The sequence below is a fragment of the Paramisgurnus dabryanus genome, chromosome 17, assembly GCF_030506205.2.
Source record: "Paramisgurnus dabryanus chromosome 17, PD_genome_1.1, whole genome shotgun sequence".
NCBI classification, from domain to species: Eukaryota; Metazoa; Chordata; class Actinopteri; order Cypriniformes; family Cobitidae; genus Paramisgurnus; species Paramisgurnus dabryanus.
This window is the reverse complement of record NC_133353.1, coordinates 28,671,025-28,698,639: the sequence shown is the minus strand read 5'-3', so window position 1 is coordinate 28,698,639 and position 27,615 is coordinate 28,671,025. Positions and strand designations below refer to the sequence as shown.

Sequence of the window (27,615 nt, the reverse complement as noted above, 5' to 3'; positions counted from 1 at the left end):
GCATAGATGAACGTGTTGTATGCACTTGAAAAAAATCTGACAATATCAATAAGCTAAAAAGATTCCCTTTGCATAAATAGATTATTTAGAATGATTTAATTTAAAAACTTTTAACGATACATCACATCATTAGAAAAATGACTTTCTCTATAGGTATAAAATGTCCCATCCCAGTATGGTAATAAATATATACACAATAAAATAGCTTGGTACAAAAGAGTAGATCAGTTACGTTAAGAAAACCTTAACAGAATCAAAAGCTGTACATTTCATCAACAATAACAACAGAAAAAGAAGTTTATAATCTTATATGCAAAATGAATTGTAGTTAAAGTGTGCACTGAGGTCAGCACTCCTCTTATATACTCAGAGCAACATCACGTTAGGGTCATCATATAATGATTACTGGGTAACAGACTAAACAAAATATAATACTATTGATTTTAGGGCCTCTTTCAAAGATACTTGCAAATGCTGCTTAAATCATTTGAACAAAACTTTGTCATTTTGGTGCTATACCTATTTAATTTTTGGTAATCGTGAATCACATTAAAAGTTTTAAGTAATTACGAGGTTTTTTTAGGCTTGTTTGTAGTGCATCACAGTTCTTTCATACAAAAAATACAATATTAAAAAGGGGTATGTGATTATTTTACACTTTTTAAACAAGCCACGCACTTTGATGATTTATCAATCAATATATAAGTATCAACGTGCACACTCATACATACACACAAACACAGCGCTTGTCACAATGCACCACAAGTTGCTAAGCAAGGGATACTCACTAAATACTGCTCAGGGTATAAATACAGTGAACCAACAAGGAATCCCTCAATCCCATGTTACTACAGCAGTAATGCCCTAAAATTTGCCCAATTGTCCATTTTAGTGGTTAGAAACTCCAGTGCTATAACTTTAAAGAGAAAATTATAACTATAGTAAACTATAGTCAGTTGTCACTATGACTACTTTCGGAGTCAACAAAGTCAACAGTGGGCTTATACCCAAGAAAAATCATATTTGGCTCAAACTCTTCAATGTAGTTGGAATTAATTCTTAATTCACATACAAAGTACTTTAGGCTCATATAAAAAGTCACCTTAAAATGTTTCAATAGACTGAAAGAGTACAACAAGCTGCTAAAGGGGTCTACGGGGTCCTAACAAAGTAAGGGGAAAGGTCTTTGGACTTGTGTCAACCAGTCTGAACTTTTATATCTCTGTTAGTGTCAGCTTAATCATTCCTCCCATTTCCTCCATTTGGATCTGGAAGGTGTCCTCATTGGAGTAGTGCTTGATGATGTTGTCATCCATGTTTACCAAGATCCTGAAAGAGAGAGATTGTGGGACACTATGGTTTAGTTTCACCCCTGAGTACCATTGTGGTTTAATGACTGATCAAATGGCTCATGAGATGTGTTTAAATGAAGAAGTCTTACCCTTTCTTGCATTTCTTGTACACCTTTCCCATTTTTTCAAGGGGAACTTCATATTTCTCTGAAATCTGGAAGAGAGAACAATTATTATTATTATTATTAGAGATACACCAATTTATTGGCCAATAATCTGTATTTGTCGATAAAAGCTATTTTTTGCACAATTTGCTATTGGCTGATAGTTTAAAAACAGCCAATAGTCGTGGCAGATATATCCTGTCAATCAAAAGAGGACAGGAAAATGCAATGAATTTGAACTCTGTGTATAGAAAATGTAAAGAAACATCACTAGTATAATGTTCAATATTAATGGTTATTATATGAATGAATAACATTTATATAATACCACCAAACTATTGGTATTAGCAGATAATCCTTTATCGGTATCGGTGTAAAAATCTTGTATCGTGCATCTCTAATTATTATTAGTGGTATTTATTATTTGTGTATTATTATTATTATTATTAATTATAATTATTGATATGTATTATTATAATATTGTTATGAATAATAATAATAATAATTATTATTATTATTAGAAGTATAGTAGTAGAAAGATTGGTATTGTTATTTATTGTTATTCTTATTATTATTATTATTATTTTATAATAATTTTTTGTATAGACGGCTTCATCGGATGCACATGATACTTGTCTGGATCCGAACCTTACTTCCGATTTCGTTTTTTAATGGTCTGACTAAACTGATCTCTTGAACAATGCCTCGTCGAAAATAACAAATGTTTTGGTTTCCTAGGTAATCTATGTGTTGTTTTTTTGCTTGTTATATAAATAAACTATGTTTAAAGAATTTTGTTGTTATTTATTCTTAGCAGAGTTTACCGGAAGTTACGTGTGGACCGCGACAGCCGCTTGTTTATGTTGTTACTGCTGAAACGGTCTATATTAACTTCAATGTCGCAATTACTTTTATTTTGAAATATGTGACCCCAAGTAATTTTTGTGATGTACTGTTTTAAAATCATCCTACATAATGTAAAGAACATTCCCTGAAATTGGTATTGGTATTATTATTATTTATTATTATTATTATTATTTTATCATACTTTTTGGTATAATAACTGCTTTGTCGAAATTACTTTTATTTTGAAATTATAATTTTTTTTAAATTAATTTTAGTAATATAAATTTGATTTTATTACTGTTTAAAAATCATCCTACATAATGGAAAGAACATTCTCTGAAAGTGGTATTGGTATTTTTATTATTATTATTATTATTATTATTTTATAATACTTTTTGGTATAATAACTGCATTGTCGCAATTACTTTTATTTTAAAATTAAAAAAATATTTTAATTGATTTTAGTAATATAAATAGTAGTAGTATTATAGTAGTATTAGTATTAGTATTATTTTATAATAATACTTGGTAAATTAACTGCAATACTTTTATTTTAAAAATATATGACCCCAAGTCATTTTTGTGAGGTACTGTTTTAAAATCCTCCTACATCATGTAAACAACATTCTGTGAAAATATAACCTTGATATTTTTGTTATTGAATGAGCATGGCAATGTCAAAGATTGACATTTAAGTTAAATCGATGGTAAAACTGGATTGCAAAGATGGTGGTCATACATTATCATGCACACTTCCTTTCTTTTTTCATGTTTATTTCACATTGATCCCCAGTGTCTTTTGTAAATTTGTCTTGTAAACTCGTTTAGCTTTAGTAATGTACATATAGTGCATGTGTGTCCTTGAGTCGTATTAGATTTTGTCCATAGTTGGTTTAACAGCTTCTTGGATTACTTGTCCTTCTCCTATTTGTTCCCCTTTCTTGATTAAGATCCTCCACCACTGCTCTCTTCTTAATAGGGAATAGTGTTGCGTAATGCAAACGGGTCACAATAAACCATCAAAGTAACCAATTTTAAAGAGCTCACATCGATCCTCTTCTCACCATAGTTATTCAGAACATTTGAATGAGTCATATTACCCTGTGTACTAATGCAACAGAGCGTTTGTAGATTTAGTAGGTTTTCAAGCCAACTAATAATAAAGTTCATCTTATTTCAGGATACGGGTGGTTGAGCTAAATGTGTTTCCAACCCCCTGACGTTATCCTAAAATTCTCTCTGCTCATCCTTACCCTGTAGCTAACCCAAGTGTTGCAATCCTAAAGTAGTGTTCAATTACGTGAGCTACAAGCAAACGCCCCAACTTTCCAAAATGTGCAGCTGGTTCCCGTGTAGCCGCGCCAGCTTCTGTCATCGTAAGTTTGATCTGTTTTTGAGTCGAAGCGCAGAGCTCATTTGGCCAGAATGACCTGTTGGGGTTTAAGGCTCCTGCTGTGATTCTGACAGACCGCTGACGGTCGAACACATACCGACTCGATGTTGCTATTAAATCACTGTCCCTACTAAATCACCATGCTTTAGATTATAAATGCAGGGACTTTTTTTCGATTGACCACATGTTAGTGGGCATTTTCGTGTCTGTTTTTGTGAGGTGAGGCAATGCATTACGGTATGAGCTGTGGGTTTGGATGGGAAGAAAGAGAGTTTGTGTATATTATTGTCTGGTTGTGTGTGCTTTATAAAAAAAAAGGAATTATAGTGTTTCGGTCTTTGTCTGACCTTAAATAACCTACCACTAGAATAGATTTTCTTAAGAAAACAAGAGGTTTTTATTAACGACATTATCTCTATATTACAGTGATTAATATATTTGTACCGTGTGTGAAATCGTTATGCTTAATATGGTGACTGCATTACCGCCCTATAGTCCCTGTGTCCATCAAAGCGTTTAAACGCGGCTGAAACACCAGGCAATGCGGACTGTTGGCACTTGCCAGCTCGCCAGCGCTCAGCGCGACAAAAACCACCAGCAGTTACAGTTTTTTAAAAGTGTGGCACTTCTATTGGAAACAATTGGTGACCACAGCAAAAAATAGTCTGGTGAAGACAGGGCCTAACAGTAACAGATCCATTCGTCTTTTTGATAGAGATGTTAGACCACCCAATATGGTGGCTGTTGGGTTGGAAGTCCCACCTCTTTCTTAAAGGAAAACACCACCGTTTTGCAATATTTTACTGTGTTCTTACCTCAACTTAGACAAATTAATACATACTTATCTTTTTTCAATGCGTGCACTTAATCTTTGTGCAGTGCGCCTGTGAATGTGTAAGCATTTAGTCTAGCTCCATTCATTCCTTAGGATCCAAACAGGGATTATTTAGAAGCCACCAAAAACTTCCATGTTTTCCCTATTTAAAGACTGTTACATGAGCAGTTACACGAGTAAGTATGGTGGCACAAAATAAAACTTTTGTTTTGGATCCTAAGGGATGAATGGGGATAGGCTAAATGCTAACACATTCACGAGGTGCTGTAAAAAGATCAAAGTGCACGCATTTAAAAAGGTAGGTATGTATTAATTTGTCTAAGTTGAGGTAAGAACATAGTAAAATATTGAAAAACGGTGGTGTTTTCCTTTAAGAAAGAGGTGGGACTTCCAACCCAACAGCCGCAGTAAACACACAGCATATAGTGACCATTGACTTCAATAGTAGGAATAAAAACATATGATGGAATTTAATGGGTACCGTCAACTGTGTGCTTAACATCATTTATCAAAATATTTTCTTCATCATTTATCACAATACTTCCACAATATATTTGTTCCTACTATGGTAGTCAATGGTCACTATCTGCTGTGTGTTTACCATCATTTCTCAAAATATCTTCTTTTGTGTTCATCAGAAAAAATTAATTCATACAGGTTTGGAACAACATGAGGATGCGTAAATTCTGACAGAATTTTCCTTTTAAAGTGATCTATCCCTTTAAAAGTGAATATTTTTGTGCACTTTTTGGAAAGAACTAAACTTACCGCCTCCACCAGGCCTTTCAGTGTAGGAGTCTTTAACATGAGGGCATCAAACACTTCTTCCGTCTCCTTACGCACATACAGCAAAACTGCAAAAAGAGAAATGTGGTCAGCTGTGATCGCTCATGCAGATGCACCCCCGGTTTTTCTCCGCAAACCAAAACACACCATTTACCAGAATGTCAAGTCAAACTTATCCACTGCCAAAGCTTTGTGTGGTGGACGTGCATTTGATCTCTTCTGCAACACATACTTTGAGCGACTTTGTCCCTCACATGCTGTTCCCTTCGGTCAGGTTCGCTGCCATGTCTATAAACACCGGTGCGACCCCACACCCCGATCCCCTTTCACCCAGAAACCTTTGGGGGACTGGGCACCCTCCCAATCCCTTACTGGGAACACTGAGCTTATACTGCAGAGGAAAAGAGGTTCCGCGATGTGGAGAGTCCAAAGTACACAGATTACACATATCATATCCTACTCCAAACCTGATGTGTTGCCTTGCCTTTGGCAAGACTTCTGGCTTAATACACACAAACATCAATACAGCTGTAAAACTCATCAGGATGCGGGAGGACTTGCAATTTTCAATGACCTGCAACTGGACATCTCGACCGTGCATATCACTATATCATACTAAAGCCGGAGTCAGTTTTTTTACTTGCATGCGAAAGTAAGCATTCCACACATGGACAATACTTCGGCCATAATGTTTTGTTTCTCTATATGTTTTGTAAAGGAGAGTTAACATTTCAGAGATGCTTTTATCCACTTACATGGCTTAAGGGGGTCGCAAACCAGATGCACAGCTTAGTGCCGCACCGCGTTGAGTCGCATATAGGACAACTCGGAGGTATCGTACACCAGAAGTACACATTAAATAGTGCAAGCTTATTCAGATAGTGTATAATTCAAAATGCAAAATATACGTTAGCAGCCAATGTTAATCGCTAATGATTTGGGACAAATATGATGTTATTTAATGTTAAACTATGTGAGTGGCGCTCTGTGGCGTGGCAGGGATTTAAGCAACTTCCTGAGTCGTAGCAGGGCGCCGAGGACAGGCGGCACCTGTCAACGCCGGTGTGCGTGTACTCATAGAAAACAATGTGATCAATTTTTTTTTTAGAACCGCGCGGCGCTGATCTGCGTGTCCAGTGTGCAACCCCCTTTACATTGTATTCCAGCTTTCCTTTTTTATCAGTATATGTTTTCTTCGGAGATCGAACCCATGACTTATGTTGCAAGCACAACAATCATTGTTAAGCAACAATGCTGATTAAAGGTAACATAAAACACAATGCTTCTGCTTATCTCATGTTAATTTTGAGTACGGAGTAGTATTACATCATTCATAAATCCAAAGAATCTTTAGTTTTATCAGTTTTATAAGAGACAGATCAGCTGTACCGATTCTTTTCCGAATAAACCCGAGCTCCTGGAGTCACGAGCATGCAACACACACAAAACATTATCCCACTATCTCTGGATAACTTATGATTCACTACAAGTTTGTGTTGTTTACATTGTATGCACTTACACGCCGCTTGCCCACAAAACACATTTGATGCAGTTTTACTTACCGCCTGCGACTCATGACAATGAAATCCAGCGTTAAACAAACACACACGCATAAATACGCTGCTTCTCTGGATAAACAAATTAAAGTTTTTGTTTCCATAAGGTTGGGTTCTTTTGGAAGCTGAATAAGTTAAAATTTCCCTCACAAACAACAACACACTTTTTTGTGAAGTTGACTTCGTGTCAGCTCTTGTTTGCTGTGTTACATGCGCTATTCCGGTTAAAGTGTCCATATATGGACTTCCACTGTACTTCCTGCACTGAAATTAACCATAAAAGAAATAAAGCAAATTTGTTACGTTTGAATCTTTTATGTTCGAAAAAAAACTTTCCGAAACGTAAACGAACCCTGGTGAAGTGCATTCAGCACAGAAATACTCTGTCACACATCCAACTGCTCTTTGACACTTATGTCTATGTTTAGCATGAAATACTTTGGTTATCGATATGCATGTTTAAAGATTACCAAAGGTCCGATTCACAATTTAACATTTCCTTTGGTGTGTAAGTGTTTATTAGTACAAGTTTACGATATGCAAAAGGTACAAACCCCAAAGTAAACGATGACGCAAATTATCGTATCGTCTCCAACGTAAATCTCTTTTCTTGGACTACAACAAACACACGGATTGTAGGCAACCGTTTACTTCCTAGAATTGATGATGTAGACAAGACCGACATTATCATAATTCCTCCCGCTTCGGACTCACTGCCTTTAAGTTAACTCCTGTCAGCATTGCATTGTGAGCGAATCTTTAAAACATGGTAAGGAGCGTCACATTTCCGGCTGATGTCAGAGGTATTCAGGCCAATCACAACGTACAGATTAGCTGGCCAATCAGGGACACAGAGCTTTTCGAATCCGTGCATTTCAGGAAGATAGTGAAATCTTAGTAGATAGTGAAAAATGTATGGTATGTGGAAAATAATGTGTTTTTTAACCATAAATCACGCAAACACATTGTATTAGACCAAATACACAAAATAACGTTTTTAGCAATGAAATAAGTGCTCTTTAAAAGACTTGAGGTCAGCCATAAATTATTATCAGTGAGCTCAATGGAAAAATTCAAGTGTAAAATTGCTTAAACACAATTTAAACAGAAATCTTTCTGCTTGTGTATTACAAATCGGACCCAATGTGTTTTGAATTAGTCTGTTTTTGTGTGTGGTTATTCAAAAGTGACCAAGTACCATTGCATCATGACGGTGCCGATACTACATTGCCAACAAAACTGAAGTAAACAAACACACACACACCTACACACACACTAGATTGTGTCTCATCCAGAGCAGGGACAATGAATAAACAACTTAGTTCCAGTTAAAACACACCTCTTTTTGGTTCATCCATCCTCGCGAGCTTATTAGGAGGCGTTCCAAACTCTTCCTCAGCATAAGTTAATCTCTTCATCCCTGACCTGAGGAACATTCAAAAAGAGAGTGAGCTCGAGAAGAGGCATTCATTAGATCTGCATAATTTCTAAGAAAGCATCTGTCCCATAGTGTATTAAGGCGTTAACAAATACATCATAACCAATAACACTAACAGCACCTGCGTGTTTCCCGGAAATGTTACACATGGAGAAGAGTTCCAAAGGCTGATTTGCTCTAAAATGTTCCCTCCCCTCCGTTTTTAAACATGGATTGCTTACACAAATAGGAACAGATTGGACAAAAGACACAGAAAGGCATTCTTACCCCTCCTCTGTGTCTTCAGGAGAAAAAGGCTGTAATGAGAAGACATGAAGAAATATTAACAAATATTCTAGTGAATTTTTAACAGTCATCTAGTATTATTTAACAAATGTCCTGCATGTTTTAGAGTTAAAGGAACATGCCCACATTTTGGAAATTTAGCTTATTCACTGTATCCCCCAGAGTAAGATAAGTCCATACATACAGTTTCTCATCTCTGTGCGTGCCATAACTCTGTCTGACATAGCCCCCGCTAGCTTAGCTTAGCACAAAGACTGGAAGTGAATGGCTCCAGCTAGCATAATGCTCCCAATAAGTGACCAAATAACGCCAGTATTTTTCTATTTATGTGTTGTGATTTGTATAGTCACACCGTGTACAAATAACATGGTTAAAAGAGACACAGCCATCTTTTAACCATATATGTGGATATATGTGCATATATGAAACCTATATGCAGCTTATATGCACATATATGCTGCATATATACAGCATATATGCGCATATATGAAACATATATGCAGCTAATATGGACATATATGCAGCACATATACAGCATATATGCACATATATACAGCATATATGCACATATATGAAACCTATATGCAGCTAATATGCACATATATGCTGCACATATACAGCATATATGCCCATATATGATAATATATATGCTGCATATATGCAAAATTGAGGTGCATATATGTGCATATACAGGCCATAAATTATGTGAATTATTAAATAAAGTTATGATGTCTGCACATTTAAAACATTTACAAGATCTGTCTAGGACATGTATAACAAAATGGTTTAATTTAACAGCTACTGTTCAGTGTTATTTAACAGCGACAGTAGCGCAGATGGTAGAGTGAGATCTCTAATGATCGGAAGGTTGGGTGTTCGAATCCCAGCAGTGGCACGTGGGATTGCATTTTTTTTGGTGATCGGAAGGTTGGAGGTTTGAATCCCGGCTCCTGCAGGTGCAGACTGTCATTGGTTGGACCTTTATTTATGTTTAATTTATTAGCAGCTACAGATTTTAATAATTTTACCAATATATAGGTTAACATATATGTACATATAATATAGGAAAACTGCCAATTTTATATATGTCACATATATGTAAAACCTATATCAAAACATATATGTTTATATATGTTTTTTCCATGTGGGGGGAACTATATTCTCAGAAGGCAAAGCACTGCTACTTGGGCGGAGTGATTTACTCGCAGCACCCGATAAGCCCCTGGTGAGGAGCAGAGAGTTCGGTCATAGTTGTGCAAATCACTCCGCCCAAGTAGCAGTGCTTCGCCTTCTGAGAATATAGTTCCCAGTATGGATACTGTTAAAAGATGGCTGTGTCTCATATGACCTTGTTATTTGTACACGGTGTGACTATAAAAATCAAAACATATAAATAGGAAAATGTTCGCGTTATTTTGTCACTTGTCATTGGGAGCAGTATGCTAGCTGGAGCCATTGGGAGCAGTATGCTAGCTGGAGCCATTCAATTCCAGTCTGTGTGCTAAGCTAAGCTAAGATAGCAAGGGCTGCGTCAGACAGAGTTATAGGACGTACGGCGATGAGAAAGCTATGTATGGACTTATCTAACTCTGGGGGATACGGTGAATAAGCTAAATTCCCATCAATAATTTCAGCTGCACAGATCCAAAACACAATGTGACTCAATATTACACTTACACCTAAACTCTTAAAAATGAAGGTGCTATAAAAAGTTATTCACACATATGACATGTCCACTTGTTTTGTGCAAGCCACCTATACAATTATTTAGTACTTTTTTTAGCTAGTTAAAGAATTCGGATTAACATGATTAAACATGTTTAATCCACTTGATTTATGATTTCCTCATATATAAATTTTTTCCCTGCATGTACACTCAGTATAAAAGCCATAGACCTTCATAAACAGCATAAACAGACCATTTATTCTGGACACAAATAAACAAAGGCTGAAGTCCTTTGCACGAACGGATAGAAAAAAGACTTTTATGCATTTGGCTGTGACTTTTAGAGCACTCAACCTTCATTTTTATATGTGTTTGAACCCATGAAGTTTGCACTGTGAATGCAATTGAGCTGCAAGAACATTAAACGGATAGTTTACCAAAAATTTTCTCATCATTTACTCGCATGCATGTTGTTACAAACCTGTATAAATTACTTTGTTCTAATGAACACATAAATATATTTTGAGGAATGTTTGTAACCAAACTAATCATAAGCACCATTCACTTACATATGATTCTTTTTTCCTACTATAGAAGTCAATGGGGCCTCAAACATTGCTCAAAATATCTTTCTTTATGTTCATCAGAACAAAGAAATGTATACAGGTTTGTAATAACACAAGGGTGAGTAAATGAGAGGATTTTTATTATTTTTGGGTGAACTATCCCTTTAAAAGCTGAACTTATCTGGCTTCTTTGGAGACTCTGGATTAGTATGTCAGAGTTCACGTTCTGTGTTCTTTTTTTGTGATTTTAGTGAAAGGTAAATATCCAGGTGGTTTATTTTTGGAAGTAGACATACTTTGGTTTTCAATGCCACACGATTGAGGACGATCAAAGGTCGTTTTTAAGCACGCGTCGAGCATCTGCTGTCCTGCAGAATTGAGTCATGTGATTTCATGATCAAGTTTGTGAATCAAAGGTGGAGGGTGAAGTTAAACCAAGGGTTCTACCTAGAAATGCACTTATTTGAAAGAACTCCAAGATCTTGGAAGCTTGCGGTTTAAAGACATGTGAGTCATTGACAGGTGGTGTTCGTGCAGTCCAACTGGTACTGTGGCAATGCTAAGGGTACTTGTTTTTGATACACTGAGCGGAAATACAATCTGATCAAATTTGTCATCACTCTGGATAAATGCACAAATGAACAAATCACTTCATGCAAAGAAACCAACACGTAATTAATGTTTTGATTTATTAAGACAACATATGGGTTTTAAATGTGTTATCTTGCCCAGAATCCTGTGTGTTATGTGATAACAGCCAAACCCATGTCATAAATGCCAGATTTTTGAACAGTAGGAAATCACTTTATTCCTTCCAGCTGGCAGATCATTATGGTCAGCGTGACCCAACAACAATCTGCTTGTACTGTGAAATGTTTCACTAGCCCGAACTCACACATGCGAGAAAGAGCGCTAAATAATTATGTCAGTACGATGTTATGCCAAGGTCTCATGCATATGCAAATAGCAATAGGGGATTGTAGAAATGCTTCTACATTATAAACATTATTATGTTAACTATTAAAATAAAGATTACAAATTAAGAGTTCAAAGATTTCTTTGTTAATTAGCATTTTTTTTTATCTCACCCGTTATGGATTCTGCCTAAAAAATTGGTAGTTCTGAATGCCCTGAGGGTGGGATTTGATGCAAAAGTATTAAATGAGGTGTCGTTTAGTGGCTTTTGCATCTGAACTTATCAAATTCTTACTTTAATACATTTTGTAGATTCTTTTAATTATATTATATTTATACATTTTGCAAAGGCTTTAAATGGACACTCCACTCTACTGAAAATATGCTCATTTTCCAGCTCCCCTAGAGTTAAACATTCGATTTTTACCTTTTTGAAATCCATTCAGCTGATCTCAGGGTCTGGCGATACCACTTTTAGCATAGCTTAGCACAATTTATTGAATCTGATTAGACCATTAGCATTGCGTTAAAAAATAACCAAAAAGTGTTTGGATATTTTACCTATTTTAAACTTGACTCTTCTGTAGTTACATCGTGTACAAAGACCGACAGAAAATTAAAAGTTGCGATTTTCTAGGCAGATATGGCTAGGAACTATACTCTCATTCTGGCGTAATAATCAAGGACTTTGCTGCTGTAACATGGCTGCAGGAGGCGCAATGATATTATGCAGCGCCGAAAAATAGTCCCCTTGGTAACTTTCAATAGCAGTGGACTATTTTCTGGCACTGCGTAATATAAAAAAATTATCGAAACTGATTATTTTTGACACAATGCTAATGGTCTAATCCGATTCAATGGATTATGCTAAGCTATACTAAAAATGGTACCGCCAGACCCAGAGATCAGCTGAATGGATTCCAAAACGGCAAAAATCGTTTAAAGGCGCTCTAAGCGAATTGACGCGTTTTAGACCATAAAACATTTTTTGTTACATACAGCAAACATCTCCTCACTATCTGCTTGCTGCCTGTCCGCTGATCAAACTGTAAAAAAACGAGATCTCTGTAGACAGCTCAGGCTTCACAAATGGCAATAACACAACATAGTGGCCAAACCTAGCATCACAAAATAAAACAAAGTGTTCCAGCCAATAAACGACAAAAAGGATTTTGGGGTGGGGGTTGGGCGCGTTCATGAAAGCACGGAAGGGAGGGGGAGGGGGAGGAGTTAGCTACGCTCCGTCTGTTTGAAAACAATTCAAACGTCAACAAAAACTAACGTCTCGTAGATTCGCTTCGAACGCCTTTAAAGCAACACTATGTAGTTTTTTTTACCTTTAAATAATGTCTCTAAAATTATTTCAGTGATAGAACAACTTTTAACTGGACAAATTGTACGGTTGCTGCAACCTGAGCAGCCTCCTAGCTGCTACAAGCACACTCTGAAAGTGGCGGTGGAGGGTAGGAAACACAGCCCCGCCCCTCCCCCTGGCTGCAGAAGAGTGTCTGATACCAGGCACTGTTGCGCTTTTCAACCACATGGGGGAGCTCTAAGTCATTTTTTCATGGAAACTACATAGTGTTGCTTTAACTCTAGGGGAGCTGGAAAATGAGCATATTTTCAAAAAAGTGGAGTGTCCCTTTAATCCAAAAAGTGCATTACAAAAACAGTAATTTCTTTATCAGCATGCGTGTTCACCTACTGTTCATGTCTGACCACTGAGGAGCACTTAAACTGGGGACATACATGAGCAATTTGCAAACAATGTACATTTTATCACCTCATGCAAACCTATGATGTTTGTTTACCAGATGTACTGTTTACCAGAAAGTCTGACTTCATATCAGAAATTTTATTTCGAATCATTATCTAAACATATCATAATCAAATGATTTACAGAAGTCTGAAAATACCACTTTGTAAATTCCTATAATACATGTAGCCTACATTTATATGCCAGTTTCGATAAGATTCCTCTTAGCGAGTTCAACAAGGTCTGAGCTGAGTCTAACTATAGATAAGATTCCAGGCTGCTAATGCAAAGGTTGCCGGTTTATTTTCCGGGCAAGAGTGATCCAGGAGCCGAGGTCACAAATTAAGCTATCATCATCACGGCAAAGCACATACACTGTATGGTCAAAATATGTTCCCATGCTGGTAGTGCCCCTTAAAAAGGTCCTAATATGTACCATTAGGAATAAAATTTGGTACCAGTATGTACCTTTGAGATACTAGTTTGAACTCTTTAGGTGCAAAGCTGTACTTTTAGAAAGGGTGTAGAAAAGCCATGCAAATTAATGAGATGTTTTACATGCAAAGTGTCTGCTAAACACTAATCCAGGAAAACATTGGCAATAACTGTTCTTATTTTCTTATTTTATCATTTTTTGTGCAACGTGCTCAGCATAATGTGTTCACTGAGCTGCATATCTGGAGAATAAGTATGACCTAAAAAAGCTGTATTTAAAGAGGCTTCTGTCACTATTTGCACAACATCTGATTGTAGCTTCATTTAAACAATTAAAGATCATTTTACCCATTTAATTTTCACAATGTAATACACGAACCCACAGCCTTAACACGATGCTCTACCAATTGATCTACAGAAACACAATAATAATAATAATTTACTATACATTTGCTAATTTAAATGTGAAACCTGCTACTCACATGACGTTGGAAAGTGGAAAAGTGGATGTCGGGTATAAAGAGCACCGGCTGTGTCTCAAAGTCAGTCATTGTTTTAAAGATGGTGATGTCACTTCGCTTATGCAGGAGTGGCACCTTAACGTCCGCACCAACTGTGAAGAAACATAGCAAAGATACAGTGAAAACCTATTCGGGTCTCTCCGGATCTTTAGACTTTTTACAATGTATCTGCAGAGAAGCACCATGCCATCAGTTAAGATCTGAAGCAGTGCTTACAGTTTCCTAAAGGGGGGTTGACTTCGGGACACTTGCCCTTCCTGCGGGATTGTTTCCTCTCCTCGTCACGGATCTTGCGTTCGGCGCCCTTATCGCAGAAGACCTTAATCTGGCAGTATGCGCGGTGGATGGGCTTGTTACTACGGTTGTTGTAGCTGTAGGTGTCGATCTGGAGGTTGAGGGGCAGGCCCTTCACTCCCTTCTGAGAGGAGAAGTCTGTACTTAGACAGTTCACAGAGATGAAGATCTGGAGGGGAAAATAATCTGTTTTTATCTCTGCATTCATTTAGGGAATAATGCTCATAAATTGTGTTCCAATGCAAGAGGTAAAATAAGTACATTTAGGAATTTGGCAGATGCTTTTATCCAAAGGAACTTGCAGTGCTTCAGGATATTTTTTATCAACATGCATTCCCTGGGAATTGAACCCAAGACGTTTGCACTGCTAAGGTTATGCTCTGTCAAGTGTGCTACAAGAATTTTTGCTCGAGCACAAGTATTGTTATCTTTTGCCTATGCCGCCCCCTTTTGTATGTATAATAGACTTACATTGCACATAAACTGTTCAGCCTAAAGTATGCATGTTTGTACAGTCAGTGTAGCATGCTTGAGCAACATATCAGTATTGAAAATCAATTCATTAGAATTTGAAATGAATTGAAATTGACAAGAAAATATTACTAAAATACTACTACTACTACTAATAATAATAATAATAATAATAATAATTATTATTATTATTATTATTATATTGTTATTATTATTATTATTGTATTATTATTATTATTGTTGTAATTATTATTATTGCTATTATTTAAACGCTAATACAACAATATTTTTCATTCCAGTTAAATTCTGCTTCCTTAAATTTAAATTCAGCAAAAATGGCTGCGCTTTATTAAATTCTGCATGGTGCACTACACACTCGTGTTGGTAATAATTGTAATTAATGATAATTATTATTTGGAGTTTGTACTATTTACAGTACAACCATTTTGAATATAAAAGCAAACACACAATCGTTTGTTTACACAGCTCTTGATCAACTTTTTTATTTATTCCACTTCACCACAATAACAAATTTACCACAACTTAATTCAGTGCACATTCAGTTGTGCAACTTGTAATGACAGTACACCCATTGCATCCCGTATAATAGTGTTGTAGTCAAGACCACCTAAACCGAGACCAAGTCATGACCAAGACCAACACAGGCCGAGACCGAGATAAGACCAAGACTTTAAAGGGTCGAGACCGAGTCAAGACCAAGACCATTGCAAGTCACTGCATTAAAACACTTACGATAAGATGTGGAATATGCATATGATTAGACACTTCTTGTCTGTGTGTGTGCGTGCGTGTGTGTGTGTGTGTGCCATCAGAGAAGTTGATAAAATAATCAAAGGCATTGCAGATATATGGGAATTTATCTTTGTCTAAGCAAATAAAAGTGAACACACACTAAAGAGCTGAAATCAACTTAACCATTAATTCTGAACTGTCTTTCCATGGCTTGCCATCCACTTAACACAATGCAGGTGTTTTTAGTAATAACATTAGAAAAACTGTCATTGGGAGAAACTTAAACAATGCCAACATCATATGCTAAACCTGAATAAACTGCATAAAATTAATGATAAAAAATAAATTTGTGATGTGCACTGCAAAAAAAATATTTTTGTCTTGTTTTCAGTAAAAATATCTAAAAATTCTTAAATTAAGATGCTTTTTCTTGATATGCAAAACTACCAAAGAAAATAAGTCTAGTTTTTAGACAAAAAAAACAGTGATTTTGTGCGTAAAACAAGCAAAAAAATATTTTTCTTAAACACTAAATTCAAGAAAATGTTATCGATTCCAAGACGAGACCAGACCTCTAAAAAGTGGTCTCAAGAACTACAACACTACCATATAATATACAAAATTGTTAACAAAGTGCCTAGATTAAAATGAAAATAAGAATTACAAACAAATATTTGCACAAGAATAGGCTCAAAGCCTGTGATCTTTTAAAACGTCCACTTGGGGACGACAAAGGCTTGCTAATCATTCCGACCTATCCCTTCTTGCTCTCTCTCTCTCTCTCTCTCTCTCTCTCTCTCTCTCTCTCTCTCTCTCTCTCTCTCTCTCTCTGTTATGCTCACACAATTGTAACCACACCTACCCATGTTCACACAGCAAACATACAGCACACGGTACACTGTGCACACGGATGAGTATCCTACAGCGCGGGCCTATCTTATGATCTGCATCCTGGTTTTAGCATAATACTCAGGCTCACTGCAAAAAATCCCAGTTTATTTATTTAAAACTAGTAATCATTTACTTTATTATGACTAATAGGACAATATCAGCGTGATTCGATTACGCATTGGCTTATTTGGGACCATTTTTTCCCTTTGAATGCACACATAAACTATGCAAAAAGTTAAAAATATTTTTTGATACTTAATAAAATGTGACCTTTTTTACCAAAAACTTTTAAATATAGTAGCCTATAGATGTCAACAACAATATAACAAACTAGACTGGAAACTTTACCCACATTAAAATATCTGTAGTTTATTATTTACTCGTATTTACTATAGTAAATGGTAGTAAATTGCAGTATACTGTAGTATATTATTGTACTCTCTTAGAAAGGACGTGTTAATTTTTTACACATTTTGTGCGTTAAGCTTTTAACACATTATGTGTCATTTTGTGTTAAAAATTACACAAGTTGTGTTAACAGTAACACAAAATGTGTTGTTTCAATAATAACATAGAGATGGGTGGATTCTGGGACAATGTTTTAACACATTTGTTCTGGGTGTAATTACTACACTTATTACCACACTCATTACTATAGTGCATTGATAAACCATAATAAATGCTTTAATATACTTTAATATTTACTATAGTAAGGTTAACAAACTATAGTATCTTAGTTTTTCATGTGTGTAATCAGAGGCAAGGGATTTGCCTTAAAATCTGTTTGTCACTTAGTGATGGGTTTAACCTGACCAATCCTGACACACCCGTCAAACGAGATTCCATCATGTGTCAGACCTCACTGCTCCCCCAACAGCAGTGTTTCCTCATTCTTACCGCCAGCGCTGGGTGCGTCACCTAAACGTCTCCCCATAAATGCATCAATTAAGCAACAATAGTGTTGACAGGCCCTAATGGTCCGAAAAAAATCATCAGCCTTACATCTGCACGTACGCCACAAAGTTCACATCATTTAAGGAGGCACCAAATATCTCCATCAGTCCAACATCTTCACCTCAACACAAAGGTTTAAAGTTGAAACCTGTTGTTTGAGGATGGTAAATAATGGCTGGGAAAACAATCTTGGAAAGACCCTTCCTTAGAATTTTTGTGACACCTTATATGTAAAGGTTTGTTTTGCCTGAATAGACGCTTTGTTTGTGAAATCAAAGAGTTTAGTATTGAGTCTATTTTAAGAGTAAACCTCTACTTTAGTTATGGTCATGTCTATTTTAAGCTTTTTTTTCTACGTACAACATACCAAACTACATACCGAGAAATCTGAGCAATATTTTTAAAACATGTTTTGGTGATCATTTATGTATTTATTTTCACAGAAAACCAATTTTTTTGCTCGTATTCCATATATCTCATAATGTCCAAAATTACCTTTGCTTCCTCGTTGATGTCCCATGTGAATGAAATGGCGTTGTATGAAATCTCTTCAATATTACTGATGGTGTTGAAACTTTCTTTGTAGTCCGCTGTGGGAGACAAGAAAGGATAACGGTGTTTAATTTGTGAGAGAAGAGATAAATTGGGAAGAGAATAATGCCTTTATTATATAATCATAGCCATTTGACAGGTAGAGTGGTTTTATGACCGCAATTGAATTGTATTGAGTATTTTAAATAAAAGCAACTAAAAAAATGAAAGCTAAATGGTTTATATGAACAGTCACAGATCATAGGTTGGTCACACTGAATTAGGATGGACTCTTAAAGTCCTTTTGATTTAAATTAATATGTTTAAATATTTGACATTATTTCTATGGCAAATACAAAGTTTTGATTTTGTTTAATGATGACAGAAAATGAAAATTCTGTCATAATTTACCTTAAAATTTCTTTTGAACAGAAAAGAAGATATTTTGATAAATGATGGTACAGTAAGCACACAGTTGATGGCACCCATTGATTTCCATAGCACAAAAAGTAAATACTATGGAAGTCAATGGGTACCGTCAATTGTGTGTTTACCACACTGCAAAAAATTATTTTCTTACTTAGTATTTTTGTCTTGTTTTTAGTAAAATTATCTACAAATTCTTAAGTTAAGATGTATTTTCTTGATGAGCAAAAATGACCTAGGAAAATAAGTGTCGTTTTTAGAAAAAATATATAAAATTTAAGCGAATTTGTGCTTAAAACAAGCAGATTGCTTAGTAAGTGATGACGGGATAATTGTTTTTTTTTGGGGGGGGTGAACTATCCAATTTAGTGATGAGTTAAATTGGATGGTGAATAAGAAATAGCTTAATCTAGCCATACTGCAAAAAATGATTTTCAAGAAAAAATGTTTTAGTTTTTTATTCTTGTTTTCAGTAAAAATATCTAATAATTCTTAAATTAAGATGATTTTTATTGATGAGCAAAACAACCCAAGAAAATAAGTCTAGTTTTTAGACCAAATATATCAAATTTAAGTGATTTTGTGCATAAAACAAGCAAAAGAATCTGCCAATGGGGTAAGCACATTTTTCTTGAATTTACTGTTTAAGAAAAATGTTCAAGATTTTTTGCTTACCCCATTGGCAGATTTTTTTGCTTGATTTATGCACAAAATCACTTAAATGTGATATTTTTGGTCTAAAAACTAGACTTATTTTCTTGGGTTGTTTGGCTCATCAAGAAAAAGCATCTTAATTTAAAGAGTAACTAAACCCCAAACCAACTTTTTTTAGTTAATGATCTGTAAGAATGAGGCTTTATTAGTGCTGTTCATTGATTTTAGTAAGTTTTTTGACATTTGGATATAAAGTGTTTCAATACTACAATATATGGTGTAAAAACGTCTGAGTGCTGCCCTCTTCAGGTTGAACGGTGGCTACTGCAGTTGAATTTTCCTATTGGATGTTGGGTCCAAGAAATGACTCGTGACGTAAGCAGGTTCAAGCTCACCACGCCCTTGTTACGATCTCAACACACACTTAGTTCGTCCCCTCTATCTCCGTTGGGATCTGCCCACTTTTCTTGCATTTTTCAAATATTGCAGTGGGTGGAGTCAGGCTCTGACCAGGGGTTTAGTTACGCTTTAAGGATTTTTAGATATTTTTACTGAAAACAAGTCAAAAATACTAAGAATTTTTTTCTTGAAAATCATTTTTTGCAGTGCAGCAATATGTTTTATACAATTTCTCACATCACATCGAAATATTTCTATAAAACTTCTGTGTAACAATGTGCTTTACAAAAAAATAATGAAAATTGAATGAAAATCTCTTCCCTTTAGAGGTCACCTTTCATTGAAAGCAAGATAATGCTGTGTACCCTTTATGCTTTACAGGACTCATCTTTGATGTGTTTAACGTGGACCTTAGAGTACAATTGGCGTTCCCATCTTTCAGTCAAGTCTGATCTATTGTCCAGTCCCCACCTGCAGCCCCCACTGTGTACATGTACAGTGGATACAGTCTATCTGTACTCCACCCTGAACTACCCAGAAAAGCAAACACAACGACAGTGTGACCGATCAAAGACTGAAGATGCTTAAGAGGTCCTCACCGATATCAATACATCTCTGCTTGGCTGTGTGTTGTCTCGAGTGCCAATATTTCCAGTGCTTGAGTTGGTCGTCTCTGCTTTTCTCTTCTCCGAACACTACCATCACAACACTCTGTAAAACAACATGATTTTATTTCCTACTTGAATTTCATAAAACTGTAAAAACTGTAAGAAAATGGTCCCTAGCTGTCACTGGGGCAGTACCTTTCCCAAAATTGAACCTAAAGAGTGCATATTACTACCTCAGAGGGATATATAGGACTTTTTTAAAGGGCAGTGCCCCAGTGGGGACCATTTATGACAATTTTTTTGACCATGCACACTTAAAACGGATGTTTGCACAGTCTACAGAGTATGCTACTGTATACTTATAATCTCACATCTAGACCATTTCTCATATCTTTAAAATGATTTAAAATGTTTTTGAGTTGTTAACCTACATAAAATGTGCATTTTTAAATGCAGCGTGAAGTTTAAACAGCTTAATTTTGCAAGTCAATTCAACATACTTTTACAAGTTTTGACTTGTATTAGAAAAATGTAGAAAAACAAGTTGCAATTGTTTAACTTAATTTGTTAAGTTAAACTAACATAAAATATGTTGATATGATAAAATTTAACAGTTATATGTGTATAACTGGTAAATTAGCCTGGATCACTTCAGATATGCAGTACACTGTAAAAAGTAAAAAGATGGATCAACTTCACATCTAAAAAGTTTTTTTAACTTACATTTTTTAACTTAAATTATTTTTAACTTAAACATATAAGTCGAATAAACATACTTTTTAGGTGTTATCAATTGAAGAAATTTTTTAAGTTGATCCAACTTTTTACAGTGTAATGACTAATGCTGCGTTCACACCAAACGCGAATAGAGCGTCTGTTGCTAATTATTTCAATGTTAAGTCCCTGTAATGATGCGTTTATGCGTGTCTAGAGGTCTCGCAGCGCGAATGAGACGTTTAGCGAGGTGCGGTATACAGAATTGCGTCTGACACCCGAGTTGAAAAATTTGAAGTTTGGCGTCAATTCCCGCCACGTTAACCAGGAGCCCAAAGTCACTCCTTTCCCCTCCCACAAGAAGCGGATTTTCGCAATCTCGCTTCAAACGCTTGCTGTTTATGCGCGACTATTTCGCGTCTATTTTGAATGCATTCTAGACGCTGTAGATGCAAATTTTACGCTGTATTTGCGTTTGGTATGAACACAGCATAATGAATATAAGACTGGGGGATGTTGTTACTGACCAATCAGGATCAACTGTTCTGGAGAACTGTCTTGCAAATACATGCAAGTACAAAAACCCCAAAAACAAATACACTCATCTTACCCTGACTTTACAGATGGGGCCATGCAGCAGTTTTCCATTATCGGTTTCCCTAAGGGTGATGGGGTAAAACTGGCCCTTGTTGAGGTACGTCATTGTGCCATCGCCAGACTTCTGTCTGAGGGACTTGGAGGCCTCTAACGTATACTCGAAATTGTTACTGTTGATCATACAAAAAAAAGAGTCCTTAATTCATGCTCTATTTGTGCTAACACTCATCACAAAACAAATACACACGCGTTACAATTTCCCTGTTTGCATTTATAAGGAAATGGCAGTTTATATTTGTTGTACTGTAGTTTGACTTTCAGATACTCAAAGGCCACGAGCGCTAGTCGCAATGCTTCTATTTGAACAGTTTGTTCATTGTCACATGCAGATGATGTAATTGCAAACTCCCAGGAGATCCATCAAAGGACGTCCACTTACCCAGACACCGTGTCAAAAGCGCCGTAGTCCTCCGGCGTGATGGAGGCCATGCGTAACTGGAGATCTCCTGGGAACGAGAACACCTGTAGAGGACAAAAGAGGGGCATGAGGGCCTGGCTTTAGCGCAAACAACCACCGCACCGCCGCGCTTTCAGTCCACGAGAGAAAGCTGATTGCTGAGCCAAAGCAAAAACAAACGGCTCACCCTGTTTGTGTGTAAGGTTTTGTGGTACTATCATTTCTAAGGAAATCCTCCCTTTAGGGTAAAAAAGAGAGAAGGTAGAGAGAGGGAACGAGAATAAGAGAGAGAGAAAGAAAAGGTCCCAGCTATTGTGTGAGAGGAAAATACAGCACTTTATTGTGTAAGAGAGACAATGGTATAATGACATGCTTGCTGCTATTTTGCCGTGTTCAAATAAAAATAGGGAGGGGGCTTGCAACCATGTCGCCCGTAAATGAAGTATTGTCTGAGGGTGGGAGACAGGAGAGATGGAGAGTGTGAGAACGAACAGAGCACTCACTTCTGAAGTCCCGTCTTTGAAGGTTTCTGTGAACGTCGAGTCTGGGGTACGAGGCTGTGTGTTAGGACTGAACTGGGTGTGGGCGAGCTGGCGGTCGAACACCACCGTATGGCTGTCTGGCTCTGAGCAGTGAGGGTTGGGGACCGTGACAGAGAACCCGTGCGACTGACCCTCTGTCTTCACGGGGAAGTTCGGGACGGCCGCGATGGACACTGTCACGGTAGTATCGGGTGCAGGGAAAAGGGACCTCTTGTCCTGGGCGAGCTGGTTCGCTGGAAGTACGATGTTTAGGGGAACTCCTTTCAAAACCTGGATTCGGTTCTCAGCTGATGGCATGGACGTGTCTTGAAGAGGAGTCAATAGATTCCTGTTGTAGAGACAGACAAAAGTATGGCGATATAACAAAGCATTATGCAAGCATAATGACATGACTTTATTGACCTTTGTTGATGGGTCTACATGTAATACGTATAGTACTAATCATGGCAAACTAGGGTCTCATCATCTCAGTATGGGAAAAATGGCTTTCACTATAGCATCTTTGATGCAAGCTTCACCTTTTGTTGGGATCCACATCAGAGCCCAGGACGTCAGTCTTTGGCTGGGATATTGTTCTCTTATCCCGTGGCACCTGGGGAAAGTAAATAAACCCTGTGTCAGTCTGACCACATCCAATAGCATCAGCTCTACCTTTAATGACCCATTATATCTGTCTGTGAACATATTTGTCATACTAGATGGCATTTTGCTGATAATGTACAGGTCGGCGATGCGCGAAGTAAAAGCATGTCGTATATGACTACTTTAACTTTTTTCATTTGTAGGACTTTAATATGGGAGCACACTTGGTTATAGAGTCTAAGTTGAGGTTTCGTCGCTGCAAATGTTAACTCATTTTATCTGTGGAAGTAGAAAGAAAACTTACACAAAGTCAATAAAAGAAACAAACAAACTTCCCAAATAACAAGGACAATAAGAAAATATTGTAATTGTTGTTGTTATTGTGGATGTAATGTGATTACATTTTTGTTCAGTAACTTAGGAAAAGCTTGGAAAAAGGCACTTTATGTTTTCCGTATTATTATTGATGTTAAAACACAATAAATTGCTATAAAAATACTCAAAAAACCAACGTAGTCTTAATTCATACATGTTTTACAAAGGTGGCAAATTTGTACGACTACATTTGTACGTTTTCGTACGATTTTCTTTCACTCCTGCGAACTTGGGGTCTAGTTTCATTATTGTTTTTTTATAATAGTCGTACATTTTCGTACCAATCACTTTTTACGGATTTATAAAATTAGCCAACTGCTAAAGAAATCATCGCAGTCTCATGGCGACTCGTAAATATTTTACGAGGTGGCCAATTCGTTTGACTACATTTGTATGTTTTTGTACGTTTTGCTTTCGCTCCTGTGATGTTGGGGTCAGGGGTCTGGTTAATTATTGTTTTCTTATAATAATCATACATTTTTGTGTGATTCGCTTAGTGCAGATTTTTATAAATTAGCCAACTACTAAAGAAACCAATGCAGTCTCATGGCAATTCGTACATATTTTACGAGGAGTCTAATTTATTCGACTACATTTGTACGTTTTTGTACATTTTGCTTTCGCTTCTGATGTTAGGGTCAGGGATCTGGTTTCATTATTATTTTTTTATAATAATCATACATTTTTGTGCGATTCACTTAGTTCGGATTTTACAAATTAGCCAACTGCTATACAAATCAACGCAGTCTTGTGGCAATTCGTACATATTTTACGAGGTGGCTAATTCGTACGACTACATTTGTACGTTTTGTACGATTTGCTTTTGCTCCTGTTAGGGTCAGGTTTCATTATTGTTTTGTTTAACAATCATACATTTTGTACGATTCGCTTCATACAAATTTATACGAATTAGCCAACTCATAAAATACTTACGAATTCTCGTGACATCACGTTGAAAGAATCACTACCTCCTGCAGACTCCTATTAAATAATATGTGACAAATTTTGGAGCATTAGGTGCATCAAAGTTTGATTTCAATCATTGATTTCACATTGATTACAATCTTTGACATGACCTTCCTCAGCCAAAATTCAAATTGTTCTTTACATTATGTGGAGTGATTTTAAGTAGAAAACAGTAAATTACTTTAGCTATATTAAACTTAAACGTCTGACCCCCAGTTTTCCGACAAAAAGCAATTGAAAAGCCATTAAAGAAATCTATCCCAGTTCACTTTTAAACAACCAGCTCAAGTTTGTTTTCATGAGTGATTGTCTCCATAATTCGTACCTTATAGTAATCGTACAGCAAACCCAGAGCTGCTGCACTGTCCTCATCTCCGTTGATGCTCATCATGGCCTTGGTGGCGGCTGTGAGAGGATTCTCCAGGAATGACTTCCAGGCCTCGTCTTCACTTGTGAAAGGCCTCCGCTGGCTGTAAGCCGGGTCATTCTGTAGCACGAGCACCGCCCGCTTACTGCAAGGAATATTTTGGGTAGAGTCATCAGTACTAGAACAACTAAATAAATCTTCATTCTCATTTGGTCAGTAGGGTGACATGTAAATAGTCAAATGGAGAAAATTGATGGATGTTGAGCATTAACAGTCGAATGATGTTTTGGCATTGTTGGTGGCGTCAGAGTTGACAGGCTTTACATTGTCTTCAAGATCTGTGACAAACTAACCCATACAACAAATCTCTGCACAGACCGCAGCTTCCCGTTCGACAACGTGTTTCACTGGCTCTTCCAGTAAGACGACCAGTAAAGCGTCTCTGTCTTGACGGAAGGAGCTCTTTTCACAAGTCTGTGACAAAGTTCATTAACTAAACCGGTTTTGGTCTTTGCCCTTTTTTTGTCATAATTACCTCATTGTCATGAGTACCATCATCTATTTTCTAGACAAAGCCGGTACACAGAGATTGAAAATACTGTGTGATCTAGTGTTTTAAAATGTTTATTTGCGTGATTATATTTTACAATAGCCTACTGTAAAGACAATATTTCTTTACACTTTTTAACATAGAAAGTGGAGAGGGGAAATATTATAGATCAGGTGGGTTAATATGTCTGCTTACAACATCATCAAAAGGCACATTTTGTTTCCAAAACTGCATTTGTGAAGGATTATGTTTCTATAGCAAAAAAAAAAAACCTGGACAATATATGTTAAATCTGATATGATCAATTATATGCCTATCTGATAGCTATTGTCAAGTATGTCAAATCAAGCATAATTAAGGCTACATTACGACTGTGGTCTTTATCATCTCGTTTACTGCCAAACAAAACACTGACTATCATTATGGAATGAGTGTATTTAGAGTTGCTATGACACAACTTTGCTCGCTTAACGCAAACGGATTATGAGTAATTTGATAACGAATTGTGCCATTCTTTAACTTTCTCCCTGTTTTCTGTTAGCCTTGCAACCTGATAGATCCGTTATCCCGGGACAATAAAAACTGGCGGACACGCAATCCCGCATCTAAAACAAGAGAAGCAACCAAGCGCGTAATTACTAATGATGCGTTTGTGACCAAATCAGCCAAACTCCAAACACTAACTAATACGAGTTTTCGTTTTCTCTACGGGAATCACATACACAAGGTCTCACGTTGCATCAACTGTGGTGAAAAGCGTCAACAAATTCTGCACGGATGTTCTTGGAAAAGCTCGTGACATGAGTTGACGCATATTTTGAGTATATACTGTGGTGCATGATGTTTTATTTAGGGGTGAACTGACAGAGAAAAACACTTTACTTTCTGTTTAGATTTGCAGGCTATATTTAGGCTACATGTACAAAAGATTTAAACACTGTTCATGAGAGAGCATTGTCAACGCCTAAACAGGTGTAGTGTTTCAGTAATTTATTTTCTTATCACAAAACAAAAATATAAAAATAATACATATAGAAGTAAGTTTCTTATTAAAAATAAAAAACGAACACACATTTTGATTATTGCGATTATTCGATTAGGTTATGTTTTCACCACTGTAGATTTTTACCTGTTAAAAACGAACAGATGTTTTTCCAGCTCCTACAGATGCATTTACATGACGTCTCTCATAATAAATAATTTCAGACTTAAATAAAAACATTTCGCATTTAAACCCAATAAGACATAAATTCGGCTCTGCTTTGAATCAAGCAAACCGAGCGCGCAGAAACGAATTTAAAGCGCCTGCGTGAATTGTAGAGCGCGAAGCGCTTGGCTCGTGTAGCAGGTGCAGGTACACCTGTGACCGTAGCAGGTTTCAACATGACAGCTCGATCTCAAACAACGTATCCGTGTAGCGGAATCAGCTTTAGTCTGTCTGTCAGACGTTTCGTTGTCAGCCAATATTTGCCAGTGGTTCTAAAGAGAAGCCTAAAATCTCCACGAATAATTTTTGTAATAAATCTCCCAATCCTTTTCTGTGGTAGTTAGAGTTGATCATCTCACAGTACTAGACTATGGACTTGTACGGTTGTGAACTTACTTGTCATGCTCCTGTGACATCTCGTATGGTCGAACTGGACTTTCTAGTTGGTACTGTAAATCCGATCCTTCTTCTTCTATGGAGCAACGTTTGCAGGATAGGATGAGGGCTGCGTTAGAATTGCCTGTATGAGAACGGGTTTTGTTGGCTTTTCTCGCTTTTTTGGATATACTGAGAAATTGGGGCCGGTTTTACCTGTGACAGGGCATTGGATTGGATTACACCTGAGAGGAGGAGCTTAATATTCATCGACACTTGTTGCATGTACATCCAGTTTAACCTAAAAACTTTACAAAGAATAGAATTAACGGTGCATCACAGTTAGGTTTTTGTATTTACTTTTTTAGGACTACATAATAAGAAAATTAAACGAATATAATTTTCTCGATTTTAATACATACATTTTTACTTTATAAATCGGTTTCTG

The 27,615-nt window shown here is 36.6% G+C and overlaps 1 protein-coding gene across 5 annotated transcripts; it reads right to left on the bottom strand.

The window, feature by feature from the left end:
- Window positions 1-27,368, bottom strand: grhl1 (grainyhead-like transcription factor 1). Of its 5 annotated transcripts, none has more exons than XM_065288399.2 (16): window positions 27,189-27,368; window positions 24,994-25,180; window positions 24,636-24,683; window positions 23,264-23,337; window positions 22,707-23,073; window positions 22,186-22,268; window positions 21,760-21,916; window positions 20,427-20,538; window positions 18,313-18,407; window positions 14,707-14,917; window positions 14,416-14,546; window positions 8,578-8,606; window positions 8,212-8,297; window positions 5,299-5,384; window positions 1,442-1,506; window positions 1-1,329 (listed from the first exon to the last, which is right to left on the bottom strand). In XM_065288399.2, exons 1-16 carry the CDS (start codon window positions 27,206-27,208, stop codon window positions 1,215-1,217), a joined length of 1,866 nt encoding a protein of 621 aa, XP_065144471.1. In that variant the 5' UTR covers window positions 27,209-27,368; the 3' UTR covers window positions 1-1,214. The 5 variants fall into 5 exon arrangements, with proteins under 5 accessions (XP_065144471.1, XP_065144469.1, XP_065144474.1 ...); XM_065288397.2 differs by having other exon boundaries at window positions 14,671-14,917; window positions 27,189-27,367; XM_065288402.2 differs by lacking the exon at window positions 27,189-27,368 and adding an exon at window positions 26,715-27,143 and having other exon boundaries at window positions 14,671-14,917.
- Window positions 27,369-27,615: the final 247 nt, after the last annotated feature.